The sequence below is a fragment of the Megascapheus bottae genome, chromosome 1 (genome assembly GCF_031878675.1).
Source record: "Megascapheus bottae isolate mThoBot1 chromosome 1, mThoBot2.hap1, whole genome shotgun sequence".
NCBI classification, from domain to species: Eukaryota; Metazoa; Chordata; class Mammalia; order Rodentia; family Geomyidae; genus Megascapheus; species Megascapheus bottae.
Window position 1 is genome coordinate 67,709,412 of NC_143509.1, and position 16,312 is coordinate 67,725,723.

Consider the following 16,312-nt stretch of genomic DNA (forward strand, 5'->3'; position numbering starts at 1 on the left):
CAGTAGTTTAAGAAATTAAGTTTATGTTTACTTAGAGTCATATTATATACTTTAAGATACTGGCGGGGATGGCCAAAAGAGAACATTACTAAGCTGTTGGTGGAAATATAAACTGCTCCAACCACTCTGGAAAGCAGTATGGAGGTTCCTCAAAAGACTAAATATAGAGCTCCCTATGATTTAGCAATCTTTTCCCTAAGCATTTACCCAAATTATCACCAACAAGGTCAAACTAAAGCTACAAGTACAAGTATATACTCACTGCAGCAATTTTTTTTTTACCATACTTAAGATGTGGAACCAACCCAGCTGCCCCTCAGTAGATGAGTGGATCTAAAAAATGTGATATGTATATATGTATGTATGCAGGCATGCATGCATGTATGTATGTATGTATATTGAAATTCTGTTTCCAACAGAAACAATGACATTGTTCCCTTTGTGAAGAAATGGAAAGACTTGGAAAAAATCATATTAAGTGAAGTAAGCCAGACCCAAAGAAAAACAGGTTCCATGCTTTCCCTCATTTGTAATAATCATTAAATATCTTGGATAGTACTAGCAGAGGATCATAATTCAATAGCTATGAACATATGACCTTATAAAATGATACTGATTGGGGCCAGGAGCGTGGGCTAGTCCTAGAATGCTTGCCTAGCATACACAAAGGCCAGGGTTCTATGCCTTGTTACCATATACATAGAAAAACCTTGAAGTGGTGCTGTGGCTCAAGTGGCAGAGTGCTGGCCTTGAGAAAGCTCACAGATAGTGCCAGGCCCTGCCCCAGTATTGGCAAAAATAAAATTATACTAATCAAAATGAACTCCATGATAAGGAAACAGGAGGTTGTTGCTGTTCTTGTTGTTGTTAATGGACTGTGTAGTCATTTCTTTTTCCCCTTTAGTTTATCCCCTGTCATCATTGTTTTTGATTTTGGGACCCCATGTCTTGCACGTCTATTTATCTCATTTGGGGAAAGAAGGGGAATAGCAAAATGGTGAAGGAAAGGACAAAGATTAAACCAAAGCAACAGCAGATTCCTCACAAGACATTTGGTTGGAAATGCACTTTATAACACAGGAAGGGGAGTGCTGAGGGGAGGGAAAGTGGGAGAAAACCAAGGAAGGGAGTAACAGTGTTTAATGAGAAATGTACCTTACTTATTTAACTGTAACCCTCTGTACATCACCTTTGCAATGAAATAATATTAAAAATGAATTATCTACTTTTGATCTGGAAATATAGTCATTAAAAAAAAGTTTCATGATTTACATCACAGAACCTTTTAAAATAGTAAAAAATATTTTAAACTAAATGAACTGAAAGAAAAATGTTTAATGCAGTGGAGTATGTATTTATTAAAATTAAAAGACATAGCTGGCGTGGGGTGGCTCACGCCTGTAATCCTAGCCAGTCAGGTGGCTGAGATCTGAGGATCAAGGTTCAAAGCCAGCCCGGGCACAAAAGAACCTGAGACTCTTATCTCCAATTAACCTCTAGAAAATGGGAAATGGGACTTAACTCCAGATTAGGGTGGCAGCCTTGAGCTGAAGAGCTCAGGGTCAGGGCCCAAACCAAGTTCAAGGCCAAGTTCAAGCCCCATGACTTCCCCCACACACACCAAAAAAAAAGTGAATGGCATATGAACATTCTTTCTCTACAATTCATCTATACTAGATGAGGTATCATTGTTCAAGAAGAAATGTATTTATTACCTTATTTATGTCACTGTAACCCCTCTACATCATCTTTGCAATAAGATTTTAAGAAAAGAACATATACTATATAATCTATAGCTTCTCTGCATATAGTAAGGATACAAAAATGTAATTAAACTCAGGCATCAAGAGATTACCAAAAATTCTACAGTACAGAATATTCAAAGGAGACACATAAACAGACATCAAGCTAATGGCACAAAAAGTAAAGAAAAAGTGTATTAGCTTTATATCATCAACTGAGATTTAAAAAAAGATTTATTTTGCCTCATGATTTCAGGAGGTTTAGGTCCTGGTTGTTTGGTTCCACTGACCTTAAATCTGGGGCAATCAGGATACTGTGGTGAGGAGCACAAGGGAAAATCAAGGCTGCTCACTGACTTCAGCCAGAAAGCAAAGAAAGAGAGAAATATAGTATCCCTTCCAGGGCTATGCCCCCAATTACTTCCACTAGGCCCCACCTCCCAGAAGTTCCAGTACCTTGGGGACCAAGCTTTTGGCACATGGGCCTTTGGGGAATATTCTAGGTCTAAACTATTGCAGAAAAGACTTGGAGAAAAATTTCTTATACAGGATCATCCAACACAATAATGTACATTTCAGGAACCATTTATTCTGTTGTTTAAGAAATAAAATGCTTGAGTATACAAATTAGGTGTGAGAAATATAAAGAAACAGCTCCTGACAGTAAAATGTGGTGCCTTCTATTCCGGGAACAGTTGAAGAATTCTTAGAGTTACGTTGGAGCAAAAAGTGCTGGGGTGTTTTTCAGAGATCTGTTCTGCTACAGACTTGAAAGAAAAAAGTTGTTGTCCAACAGGGCTTCCTGGAGAAGTAAGATGAGATCAGGAGGAAAAAAAAAAAGCTAGAGGTAGACCTAGAGCAATGGTTTGCAATTAGAACTTTACCTGGGGAACTTTTTAGAAATGTCTGGCGACATTTTTGGTTAATTGAGAAGTAGAGTACAAGATAATGCTATTGTTATTTATTGGTTAGAGCCCAGGAATGAGGCTAGATGGTCAACAATGTACAGAACATCTCGGAATAAGAAAGAAGTAGTGTCCAAATTGTCAAGGGAATGAATGCTGAGCTGAACAGGTATGGTGGTGCAGGATTCACATCTATGGAACTGCAGGAGTGACAAAATGAATGAGGGTGGGTTTCAACAGAGGATGGTTTAAATACCCATCAGACAAGACAGCACTGAGGCTATGACATTTACCATCAAGTGGGAACTGACCTGTTCCTCTTCTCTCCCCATTCCTCCTCATCCCACATGGGGAGTTGTGAGAGTCTGACCAGCAAAGTGGACGAGAGAGACAGTGAATACGCTGAATGGGGAAGGAAAGAAGGAAGGAGAACTATGGCTACCTGCCAATTCTCATTCTGCTTCTTCTACAAGAAAAAGAGACAAACAAAGAGATGAAAAGGAAAATACAGCTAAAAATTTAATTTATATTCTACAAAAATTTTAAAAAGTGAAGGAAGGGTAAATTGGAAAAATGGACAAAAGGGTCACATTGACCAAGATACACTGTACTCATAAAATGTTTCATTGGATGGCAACTCCTGTGAACAATTGATTCAAGATAATTGGAGAGACAGAGAGAGAGAGAGAGAGAGAGAGAGAGAGAGAGAGAGAGAGAGAGAGAGAGAGAGAGAGAGAGAGAGAGAGAGAGAGAGAGAGAGGGAGGGAGGGAGGGAGGAAGAGAGAGAGAAGGGAGAGAGAGAGACAGAAGAGAAGAGAAGAGAAGAGAAGAGAAGAGAAGAGAAGAGAAGAGAAGAGAAGAGAAGAGAAGAGAAAGCCAACATCAGTTTAGGCCTTGTCATCCTTCACACCCATATTTTATTCTCCAATTACCTGGAAATGAGTGATAGACAAATCAAAATTTATCACTTTTATATAATAGAAAATCAGCTCTTACAATTTCTGTTACAACTTTTATATACTATCTTATGTTACTTGGAAGTGGGGAGAAATGAATCAGCTAAATTTCTAAACATTGAGAAACCCTGGAAATATTCACACATAAGCTACACATATGAATGGTTACTCTTAATTCTTGTCCTATGTCTTATTAAGGCTGAGTGTTAGTGCTCTTTGTAATAACTAGTGTTTTAACCAAGATTAGGAAAGCTTGCAAAGTAACAAGGGAGATGGGTATATTTAAACCTCTGCCTTCTGGTTGAAATATGGTGCCAACAGATTTTCTAATACCTCCATGAAACCAAGAGAGTTATGCCCAAATTTCCAGATGAAGAATTTACTTTCATTTCATTATGGATTTATCTCTTAAATGAGGGTTATTTAATTTAAGCATGTTGGGGTTGGTGTTAAATCTCTCTTCTAGGAAGTCTGGAAAATGTTCTTTTCCTGGGGCTCCTAAGGCTGGAGCCCCATCAGTGATGGAAAGGTTCTGGCTGAACATGACAGCTAATGTCCTTCTGAGGCAGAGGTATCTGTCCTGCCAACTCATCATCTAACAAAAAGGCGTGAAAAACAAGAGGTGGCAGTGGCAAAAGGCCAACAAACAAAACACGAGACTCTTAGCTCCATTTGTCTGTAAGATACCAACAAATTAAACTTAAACTGAGAGCAATTCTCTTTTCAGAGATTTATTTATTTATTTATTTTTATTGTAAAGATGATGTGCAGAGGGGTTACAGTTACGAAAGTCAGGTAATGAGTACATTTATTTTTGAACAGTGTACAGTTTATTTTCAGCATAGTATCTCATGACCACTACAATATCTTCTTTGAGCGACTCTGCATCTTCTGTTGCCTAGTGTGTCAAATGGGTCCCTAACTGTTTCATAAAAATTAGGCTTCAGACTTTATGTGCTATTACTAGAGCTCCCAACCACTGTTAATTTCATGCCCAAGCCTCACTACCCAGAGTTTGCACTCAATCTTTATTTATTTTACAATTTATTAGCATATATTAGTTGTATAATAGGTTCCGTTGTCATAATTCTATTCTTAAGAAGTTTTCTTATTAAGTTCATCACTATATCATTCTCTTTTGTCCATCTTTCCTCACTTAAAGTAGTTTCAAAGGTTTCAATATTCTATTTTCATACATACTTGTAAACTGCTTGAGCTATATTTACTCTCCTCCACCCTTTCCATTTTTCTGATTCCCATAGTAACCACCTTCTACACCACTAACAGAACCTGTTTTATATTCCTGTCATTCATTTTGTAATTTTTTCTGTATATTAATTGCACAAGAGTATCTGTCTAGTATTCTACATAAGCAGAAGATTAACTTCATCTATTTGCTCCCTCTTTTCCCAATATCTCCTACCCCCTGTATTATTCAACAACTATCAGTGAGTGTTCTTATGGCATCTTTACACTAGACAGAATTTATATTATTTGTGCTTCATCATTCTCTTTCCTCCTTTTTATTAGTTGTAGGGTATACAAAGTATCTTCATAGCTCAGCTACTTAATATATAATTCTACAGTAAACATGGGTGCACAGATGTCTTTCTTGTTTTCTGAATTACATTCCTTCAAATAAGTGCCCCAGTGTAATATTGCTGGATCATATAGGATCTCTATTTTCAGTGTTTTGAGAAACCTTCATACTGAGTTCCATAGAGGTTGTACTAATTTACCTGCCCACCAGCAGTGTGTTTCAGTGCTTCCTTCCTCCATCCTCACCAGCACTGGTTGATGTTTGTATTCTTTATGATAGCCATTCTGACTGAAGTGAGCTAAACATTGGTGTAATTTTGGTTTGAGTTTCTTTATGGCCAGAGATGTTAAACATTTCTTCTTTGAAAATTATCCATTTGTTTAATTTGCTCATTTATTAATTGGGTTTCTGATTCTTCGGTAGTTTCTTTATTCTAGTTTCTTCTATACTCTAGTTATTAGTCTCTTGACAAATGCAAAATGCTGTTCTCCCATTCTATAATCTCCCTCTTCAGTTATGGACTGAACTTATCTTTTCAAAAACGTATATTTTAAGATAAACCCAATTGTCAATAATAGACTTGTATTTACTTACCAGTATTCTGTTTAGTAAGTTGATTTCTATGTCTGTATGTTTTAGTGGTTTCTCTTGTTTTATCTATAGTAATTGCAAAGTCTCAGGTCTTACATTAGGGGTCTTTGATCCACTCTGAATTGGTATTAGTTCAAGGGAAGAAACTAAACTTTTAGTTTTCTACATGTGGACATCCTGAAAATCATTTGTTGAAGGGACTGTCACCCACTGACAAAATCAACATCTTTTTAAGATAGATGATCTAAAGAAACTGAGAACTGAAGGAGTATAACTCAATCTAAAAAGGCATATACACAAAAATTTGTAGCCAATTTTGCACTAAATGAAGAAAAACTGAAGCTAATAAGAGAAGGAAATTATTCTCTCCATTATTATTTAGCAAAGTGTTTGAATTCCTAGCCAGAAAAATAAGCAGAAGAAAGAAAGAAAAGAGATTCACATGGGCAAGAAATAAGCCAAAGCATCCCTTTTGAAGATGATATGATTCTATATCATATCGTATCTATATCTATATTGAAAGATTATAAAGACTCTATCCAGAAAACCTTAGCTCTCTCTAATAAACGCTTTCACTAATTAACAGGATACAGAATCATCGGTAGGATTTGCAGTCTAACAATAACTAGTCCAAGAAAGAAATCAGGAAAACAAATCAATCAAATAGCCTTCTCTCTAAACAAAATGCTTAGCACCAAATTTAATTATGGAGGTGAAAGACTTCTACAATGAAACCATGATTACTGGAAAAAGAAACTGGAAACATCCAGTAGCAGAAAGGCATCCCATGTTCATAGATCAGTAGAAACAATATCATACATATGGCTATGCTACACAAAGTAATGTATTTATTCAATGGAATCCCTGTCAATAGTCCAATAACATTCTTCACAGAGATAGAAAAATCAATATTAAAATGCATTTAAAAAGCAGAGAGGTAACACTGTCCCCAAAGAAACATATTCATTACATGACTTATGTAACTGTAGCCCCTTTGTATATCGCCAATATAATAACAATAGAAAAATTTTAAGTTCAATTAAATCACAAAAGACCTCAAGTAGTCACAGCAAGGAAGAATTCTAATACCTGACTCAAAATTATGCTGTAATACCATAGTAACAAAAAACAGCAGAGCAGTGGCACAAAAACATACTCATAGGCCAATGGTAAGACAAAAAACCCCAGAAATAAGTCCACTCAGTTATAGGTATCTGATTTTTGACAAAAGCACCAAAAATATACGTTACAAAAAATGTAGTCTGCTTTTAACAGTGGGAACACAGTTTGTATAACAACACTATCACTAATATATGCTCAAATTTTGTCACATTAGAGCAGACATGTTACAAAAAGTATTTGCTTACAGAAAAGTTAAACTCTATGATTTGATGTCTCTTTGCAGGCTGTCCAAGCTCTTAATGGTCAACAAACTCTGAGTCCAGAGGAATTCATCCACTCGGTGCTTCATAAGATTGATGTAAATAATGATGGTAAGGTAGCTTCTTTTCTCAGGCTTAACTTTTCTTACAAAATAGGAAATTGGGGCAGGAAGAGTGTCATTCAGAGGAAAGTAGAAATGTCTTCAAGAGATGCCTAGCAGATTTTGGGGGCTTCATAAGTTGATCAATTTGGTATTCTCTAGTAAGGACAGTTAATTGAGCAAACATTGTTGATCATATTTATATTTAACATGTGGTGCTTGATCCTTTGGAAGATGTGAAGGGAGCAAAGGGAGATCCAAGCAAAGTGTTCTGGAGCAGGTGGGGTGAAGCGCCTTCTTCCATTTTTTCTGGGACACTGTCTAGTAACTGTTACTTCTAGAGGAGATTTTCCATCAACTTGCAAGTTTTTCTTACAGTAAGAAAACCTTCCCTCAATTACACTGCCTTCTACATTCATTTTTTCTTTCTTTCTGATGACATCTTTTTTTTTTCTAGAGAGGTGTCCATATTTGGCTCTATATCACCAGCCCTTTTTATCTTGAAATCAAGCTTCCTAATCAGTGATATTTTTGTTTGTTCAGAAACAGAGAGAGAGAGGGGTGGGGGGAAGGGAGGAAAGAGACATGAATTCATGCACCAATTTTGTCATCAATAAACTGGTCAGTGAACATTTGACTTCAGGTCAAATGTTGAAAAGAAGAAAAATAAATAAGTGTGACAATTATAATCTGTCAAGAAAAGACTGAGAAACATTCAGGGCATGTTTTCCTTCAATCCACAATGATCCCAGCCATGGTTTTCTTTTTTTTAATTATCTTATTTTATTGTAAAGATGATATATAGATGATATATAAGTAAGGTAATGAGTACACTTCTTGTCCAGCCCATCCCTCATTTTTCTCTCACAGTCCCACCTCCCTGATCCTCCCCTTCCATGCTGTAAAGTTCATTTCCAACATAGCTTCATGTGACTATCACTGTTGCATTGGTTAACCCTTTGTCCTTTGTCTCACCGTGTTATTACCATCTTCTTCCCCAAATCAGATAAACACATATATAAGACTTAGGACACAAAAATAAAAAACAGTGACTACAGGAATGAAACCCCTGTTGAGGAAGAAAGAAAGAAAAATATAAATGCATTCACACCATATATTAAAAACAAAACAAAAAAAACCGTCTTGTTTCCATCTTGGAGTTCATTGCAATTAGCATCATTTTTTACATTACTATTTTTATTATAATTAATAGAAGGGTTACATTATATTCACCACATAGAAGGTGCATTACTTCACAAACATTGACGCCCCTTCTCATATTTTTGTCCCCCCACCCTCTCCCCTTATCTTGTTTTCCCCCTTCCCTATCCTATTTCAAATAAACACATATACAGTATACCAGATAACAAGGTAAGATACTGTAACAACATGAGAATGACCAAGGAACAACAAAAGAGATGAGAAATAACATAGTACATTAAGAACAACAATCACACATTATATGGCTCTTGTTTCCATATCCTAGAGGTCCTTTCATTTAACCTCCTATATGGCCTTATGTATCTAGGTTTTGCCCTATTGTAAACCTCTGCTAGGAGAGTCCAAGGTTTATACTAATTATGACATATGAGGGAAACCACTGAGCCTATGTTCCTTTGAGTCTGGCTTACTTCACTTAATATGATTTTTTCCAAGTCTTTCCATTTCCTTACGAATGGGGCGATGTCATTCTTTCTGACAGAAGCATAGAATTCTATTGTGTATAAATACCACATCTTGTTGATCCAATCATCTACTGAGGGGCATCTAGGTTGGTTCCATATCTTTGCTATGGTATCTATTAGCATCAGTTTATATGGTCATATATGGTCATATGCATATGTGTTGAACTATTGTAATCCTCTGCTAGGACTATCCTAGACACATATTATTTATTACAAATGAGGGAAACCATGAAGCCTATGTTTCTTTGGGTCTGGCTTACTTCACTATTGCACTCTTGGTGGGAAAGTAAACTGGTTCAACTACTCTGGAAAGCAGTCTGGAGTTTCTTCAATAGCCTGAACACAGAGCTCCCCTGTAACCCATCCACGATTTTCTACAATCCAAAGTAATTTCTTCCACCCATCTACCCCCCATATGTCAATTTTTCCAGTGGACACAAGAGGGCAGTAGAAACCAGTGTTCCTGTATAGAATGTGATGGATTGTACCTGTCTGTTGTGGCAGCACTTGGATGCAGGATGGGATGATGAGAAGACTTGTCAATTTTCAAATGAAGACTCTATTCTGAAGAAGCCCAATGATAAGACATGAGTATGACTCTGGGAAACGAATTTGGAGATAGAATGCTAGCAACCATTTTCCTCTTTACACAAGAACTCAGGCCTAGATCTGCATCTCCCCAGATTGGAGTGCATTTGCTTGCTTACTTACGAGTATGCTGAGATCAAAGATTCCAATAAAGCTCAGCGTGTGAATGCTTACAAGAAATAGCCTACTCAGAGGTAGACAGGAGGCTAGGGGGTGGGAAAAAGGCTGGAAAAAGACTAAGGAAGTGAAGAGAAGAGGATTGGACAAGACCAATTAAAAAAACTTACCTGTTTTCTAAACAGTAGTCATCAAACAGAGACAAAGCTGTAGGTTTTCCCCCATTTTATTTTTTTTTCAGTCCTGCAGAGTTACTGCAGGAAAGTAAGAATTATAGAGAGAAGACAGGACACTTCAGTTCAGGCCGCCCATATTAATGCAAAAGGATAAGTGCTCTGGGAGTACCTTTGGTGGTTGCCATAATGTTGGACGATCCACAGGGTGGCTCTCCAAAGAACAGGGCAATCATGAATGTCCTGTCCATTTCTGTGGACTCTGCTTCTCTTTTTAATACTCTATGTGCATATGTGAAAACCTGGAAGCTTGAGGGGGCAGTGGGGCTGGAATAGACATGGACGAGAGAGTGGAAGGGGAGACATTGATCAAGATGCATTGTTTTCATAAATAGACATAGTGAATGGAAACCCTTCGTACAACTAATTAAAGATAATAACATTCACACAAGCATGCTCTTTCAGAGATATATGACGATGTCATTACACTTAGGGGAATGAAAGAACCTCGAAAAGAAAAGACGGGGTTAAAAGAGATGCAAATCCAGAAGAGAAATTATGTTCAGACTGCAGCTGAGGTTACAGAACCATGTCATTGATACGTTTTGCTTTGTTTTGTTTTCTTTTTTCGGCATGCAGCTTGAACTCAGGGCCTTGATGCTATTCCTGAGCAGTTTTGCTCAAGACTAGCACTCTACCATTTTGAGTCATAGCATCACTTCTAGTTTTCTGGGGATTAATTGAAGATAGAGTATCACAGATTCTACTGCTGGGACTGCCTTTAAAACTCAGTGAATCCTCAGATCTCAGCCTCCTGAGTAGCTAGGGTTATATGTGAGATCTATCAATGACCAATACAGCGACATGTTTTAAGACATTTTTTATTTTAAAGGCCTGGCATCGTAGATCATACCTGTAATCTCAATCACTCAGAGGATGAGATTGCAATGATCTTGGTTTGAGGTAAACAAAATGTGATTAAGATGTTCTCCCAACAAACAAGCCAGGCAGGAGTGGTACATGCTTGTAATTCCAATTATACAGGAAGATGAATTGGCAGGAGTATCACAGTGGGATGTTAGCCCCAGGCAAAATACAACAGCATACAGGAAAATATAGCTAAAGTAAAGAGAACTAGAGGCCCTGTTTATTAGGATGTAACCAGTTAGTTTTATTTTTCGATTTTATTTTTAAAGGAAGGAGAAGCCATGTGAGGTGGCTCACCCCTGTAATCCTAGCTATTCAGGAGGCTAAGGATTAAGGTTCAAAGTCAGCCTGGGCACAAAAGGACCTCAGATTCTAATCTCCAGTTAACCTCTAGAAAACAGGAAGTGTCGCTTGGCTCCAGGGTAGGATGGTAGTCTTGAGCAGAAATGCACAGTGACAATGCCCAAGCCCAGGGATAGGGAAGTAGCCTTGAGCTCAAGAGCTCAGGGACAGTGCCCAGTCCCAGTTCAAGCCCGGTCACCCACACACACAAAAAAGTTTCAGGTGGGAGAAGGGAGAGTTCTAGGCCAACCTGAGCTGTCTAGTGAAATCCTATATCAAACAAAACAAAACAAACTCATACCCACATAATAATTGAAGTACTTTGGGATTGCAGAGAATATTTTGGTATGAATGGGTTTAAAAATAGTAACATAAAAGAACATGTGTAACAGAAGTTAAAACCCAAAGAGTGGTTTCTAAATATTCTGGGAAATGGTTTGAAAGGGGGATATTTGCTCAACTTGGCTCAAGGTAGGGCAGTAGCCTTGAGCTGGAAGAGCTCAGGGACAATGCCCAGGCCTAGTTCAAGCCCCATGACCCCCTAACTCCTCCCCCAAAAAGGAAGGAGAGCTTGGAAATAATCATAAACTTCGCTAATATTAGAAAAGGTAAGCAAAGAAGATAAGAAAGAAAATCAGTATGAATGAAGCAAGGAATTCTTCCAAAGGAGAGCAAGCTGGAAGTCCATGCTGCAGCTGGAAGTCACTCTTGGCCTGATTCAGGAGGATCCCAGATGCTGATCACCCCATCCAGTGTAGACAGCGCCCCGTTTAGTGCAGACATCTCAACAGAGCCAGAGAGCTTGAGAGAATGGTAAACTGACTGACTCTCAGCGGTAGCGGTGACCTTGCAAGGAGGCCAGAGCGGAAGGAAAGGAGGCCAATACCTGAGCAGATATTTTAAGTAAAAGGAAACAGGAACAGAATACAAAGACATTCCTTTGAATTACCACCAAGGAAATCAAGGGTTTTGATTCAGGTCACACTGAATCAAACTGGGACACTGAAAAGTAGACAGAGGTAGGGGTGAACCAAAGTCACCCACGGAGAAGAAAGTTCTCTGTGTTACACCTGCTACACAATGCTGGGACAAGCCTCCAGTGCCAGATGGCTAGTAAACACCTGGAGTCTTGTTCTCCATCCATCCCAACATGCTTTTGTGAAAACCAGGTTAACCTCATCCCCTGATTATTTCTGACCCATCCCTGCTAATTTCTCAGCCCCTTACACAGGTTTTTTGGAGGTGGGGTAGAAATGAAAACAAAAAGGAAATATGAACTAAAAAAATCAATACTTTTTATACTGGTGATTGATTTCTTTTCAAACCAGGCAAACTCCTTTATAGCAAAAATTACTAAATCAAGTATGTCTAATAACCTTGGCCTTTATTTCTTGCATTTATTATACATTGTTCCATTTTTAGAATGGAAGGTGTTTTGTTTTGCATGAAAGATTAAGTTGTTGGTGAGAAGTGTTAGAGAAACATGGATAAGGAGAGACAAGTCATTTCAATCCTGTAGTTAATTGTGCCAAAAGGCACAATTCCACATGCCAGTGGAAATTGCAGGGCTTAATGCATGTTTGATGACTAATTGCGTTCTAGAGATTAAAAAGTAAGAAAAAAACTTCAAAGAAGCAATTTAGCTATATTTAACCTTACAAGGCACTGAAGGTAGAGTTGACAATTCGAAAAAGCTGTTTTATGACAAGTGATTAGATAAATGAGCAAGGATAGCATGCAAGGGTCATAGGTATTTTGAGGCAAACAATAAGGTAATGAAAAATCCCACCATTCTTTTCTCCATTCCACATTGGTAGGCTGTGTTGTTCTTTCAATGTGTTGTTCTGAGATGCTGCCACCATGTTATCTTCAGCTATGGCTTCTCCCATGGCTAGCTTGAATAATAAACTCCCATGATTGATGGAAGTCTCAGTTTGGAATCCCCAAATCAATGGGGTCCTACTCTTTCTTCTCCACTAAGCTCCCTTTCAGTCATGCTGTGCTCCTAGAAGTTTGCAAAGTTTTTTGGATTGGAAATTTCCAGCTGTGGTAGTAACTCTAAGAGGTAGCTCTGCTTGATTATTTGAGCCCAGTGGCTTTGGTATGGCACATGTGACCCTCCCCAGCATCTTTCTCAGTTTGTTTGCTGTTCTCTCTACTTCACTTTGCTTAAGTTTATGGTTGTATGATCCCTGATGAAGAGGGGATATTATTTCTGACTGTGTTATCTGGGTTTTTCCAAAGCTTTCTCTGGTCATATACAGAGGTATGGTATTGATACCTGAATTCAGTGGCCACTAACTTATTGCTTCTGGCTTCTGAATGTCTGTCCGTAGATGATTTTCCACTTAGTTACAAACTCTACTGTATGTAATCTCTTTGAGATCAAGAACCACCTCTGTACCCTACAGAAACCCTCATAGTTTGGATTCAAATGTTTTAAGACAACAGAGAATCCCTTTTATCACCATCCCTTCAGATGCAAAAAATATCCTCTTGTAGAATGAGGGTAGTGGACTAGAAATGGCAGCTGATACACATGGGTACAAATCCAGCAATTGTAGCCCTGGGCAGTTTAGCACAAGCCTAAGTCTTAAATTGAAGTGGTAACAATTAGTGTCAAAAGCAGAAAGAGAGAAGAGGATTCGTGATCAATAATGATATGTGGAATGAATAAAGGTTCAAATATCCTTATAACTTTTCAACATCCTCTCCTGACCTGATGCCTGCTGTGTGGCCTTCTGCTCTCTTCAGGACTTTCAGTCAGACAACCGATATTGTATAGAGATTTTATGTTCTCCAGTTCAACAGGTGTCTTACCCAATGTTCTCAAAAATGACAGTATAATGTATTAATTATCTATATTTCCACTGGCAATCCCATCAGTGAATTTTCATATAAAAATTTTCCACAGGTCTTCCAGCCTGATAGAGGGAATACTCAAAGAATCAGTAGAAACCTTGAGCTCTCCTAGCAGAGATTTGCAATACAGCAAAACCTTGATACATAAGGCCATATATAGTATGACGCTAAATGAAAGGATCTCTAGGATATAGAAACATAAGCCATATAATGAATGATTGTTGTTCTTAAGGTACTATGTTATCTCTCATCTCTTTTGCTGTCCCTTGGTTATCTCATATTGTTACAGTAATCTCACTTTGTTACCTGATATATCAGATATATTTGTATTTGGTTATTTGAAATTGGATAGGGAAAGGGGGAAAACAAGATGAGGGGTGGGGGTAGGGGGGAGGGAAAAGGGGACCAAGACATGTGAAAGGGTATCAATGTATGGGAATTAATGCACCATCTATGTGGCAAATATCATGTAACCCTTCTATTAATTACAATAATAAATATATGAAAAACAAAACAAAAACAAAACAACAAAAAAAGAAAAAAAAGAATGCCAGTGGATATATTGTATGTGTCAATTGAACACTGTGGAACTCTAGTTATTATTTGAGCCTTTTGTTATATGCTCATTTATTATTTTCCAGGAGAGCTGACTTTAGAAGAATTTATCAATGGCATGGAGAAAGATCGGGATATTCTAGAAATTGTTTCCAAGAGCTTTGACCTTTCCAGTGTGCTGAAAGTCATCTGCAATGGGAAGCAACCAGATAGAGAAGAGTCCTCTAACCACCAGAATAAGGCTGGTTTGGAAGGCAAACATGCAGTAGTTGTGAGAATATCATTCCAGGCTTGTAATGAGCCCAAAACTTGTAGTAGAAAACTAATGAAGTCCTCCTCACATACATGTTGCTGTTGGCTTCAGTCTTTATTATAACCATGATGCGCTTATTAATACAGCTTTTATTTTAATCCCTCAGAAACTTTTTAAAAATTCCTACACAGATGTATTGTTGCTTTTATGTGTGCATTTATGTTCTCACTCCAAATTAATAAATGATGATTGAGCTGAAGGACTGAACCTGATATGGTTGGCTTGTGTCTCTAATATAATCCCAGCTATTTTGCCTATCTTTAAACCAAAACACAATCAAAAGGAATGAAAGTCTGTATCACATGGCAGGATGCTTGTGTAGCATGTGTAAAGCTCTGGATTCATACACAAAGCCCTGAGTTCAATCCCCAGTATTGTAAAATAAATACATGAATGAATGAACTGAGGAGCGGTCTCCATATGTATCTTTTGAAAATAGAGCTCATGTGTATGCTATCTTGCACACTTAAATTAAGCTGAATCTTTTTTTTTAAGCTGAATCATTAAAGAGCACTAGTTTATGTGTGAAATGTCTTCACAGTTTAGCATTTTTAGATTAAACATTCATTTGGCAAATGTGTTCTCTGCCTCTTGGCTCTTGTTGTTCCTATATATTATAAATGACTGAGTTCTGATCCATTGGGGATATTTTTCTCCTCTGCCCTGATTTCTTATTCCTTTACTCTGAATGATGTCTTGAATTAATAATAATGTTTTGCTTCGAGTTAAAAAAATTGTAAGCTGTATAGGCAAAGAGGAATGCTCAGCCAGGGCAGTGAGAATGATTCCATCCGATGTGTTATAAATCTGGGTCCAGTTGTGCATGAAAATGTGATGCATCATCTGTAATTATTATGCCAGTTGGAGGTTTGATCAGAAGAGCAGACAGCCTGGCTATGCAACAACAAGCACTTGACATTTTAAACGGTCTTGACATTATAGCTTTGGCATTTCATTTTTTATATCCTTTCCAAAAAATGAAATGATGAATGGGATTTCTTGATGGATTAGAACTTTTTAAAGTTTTGGGTTCTCTATCACAGGCCTATTAGTATGTCTGTCAATGAACAGCTTTCTTAGGGAAACAGTGGTTTCCAAGACCAGATGTGAACCACATTCACATCACAAGTGTCAGAATTATGCCTTCATATTTAAATATGGGTTGAAACACAGAACAGGAAAATTACCAAGACAGAGTTGAATGGTCCTTGTCTCTTAACATTTATCAATAAGGATAAAAATACTGGCAGAGATATAGATAAAGGACAAACAGAGAAAGAAGGTATAAATGGAGATAGAGAATAAATTATAGGTGAAGATATACATGGAAGTAGAAATACCCTAGATTTTTTTCCAAAATATTTTGAGACGATTCACAAAGATGTGTATAATGTATAATAAAACATGTAGAAATGAAATAATCATAGAGAAAATAAAGCAAGGCAAAACATTACAGCTATGGTTTCCCCATCAGGCAACACCTTGAACTGTGAGCTTCCTAGCAGGACAATTTAAAAGATAAATGCCATTATA

General features: G+C 37.6%; 1 protein-coding gene across 1 annotated transcript in view; it reads left to right on the top strand.

Annotated features, from left to right (window-relative positions):
• The window catches only part of Guca1c (guanylate cyclase activator 1C), a 28,685-nt gene extending 12,601 nt beyond the window's left edge, over positions 1 to 16,084 (top strand). The window contains exons 3-5 of the mRNA XM_090330946.1: positions 7,140 to 7,227; positions 14,553 to 14,737; positions 15,953 to 16,084. Coding sequence (XP_090187072.1) covers positions 7,140 to 7,227; positions 14,553 to 14,737; positions 15,953 to 16,084 — 405 coding nt within the window. The remainder of the gene's footprint in view (positions 1 to 7,139; positions 7,228 to 14,552; positions 14,738 to 15,952) is intronic.
• The last annotated feature ends 228 nt before the right edge of the window (positions 16,085 to 16,312 follow it).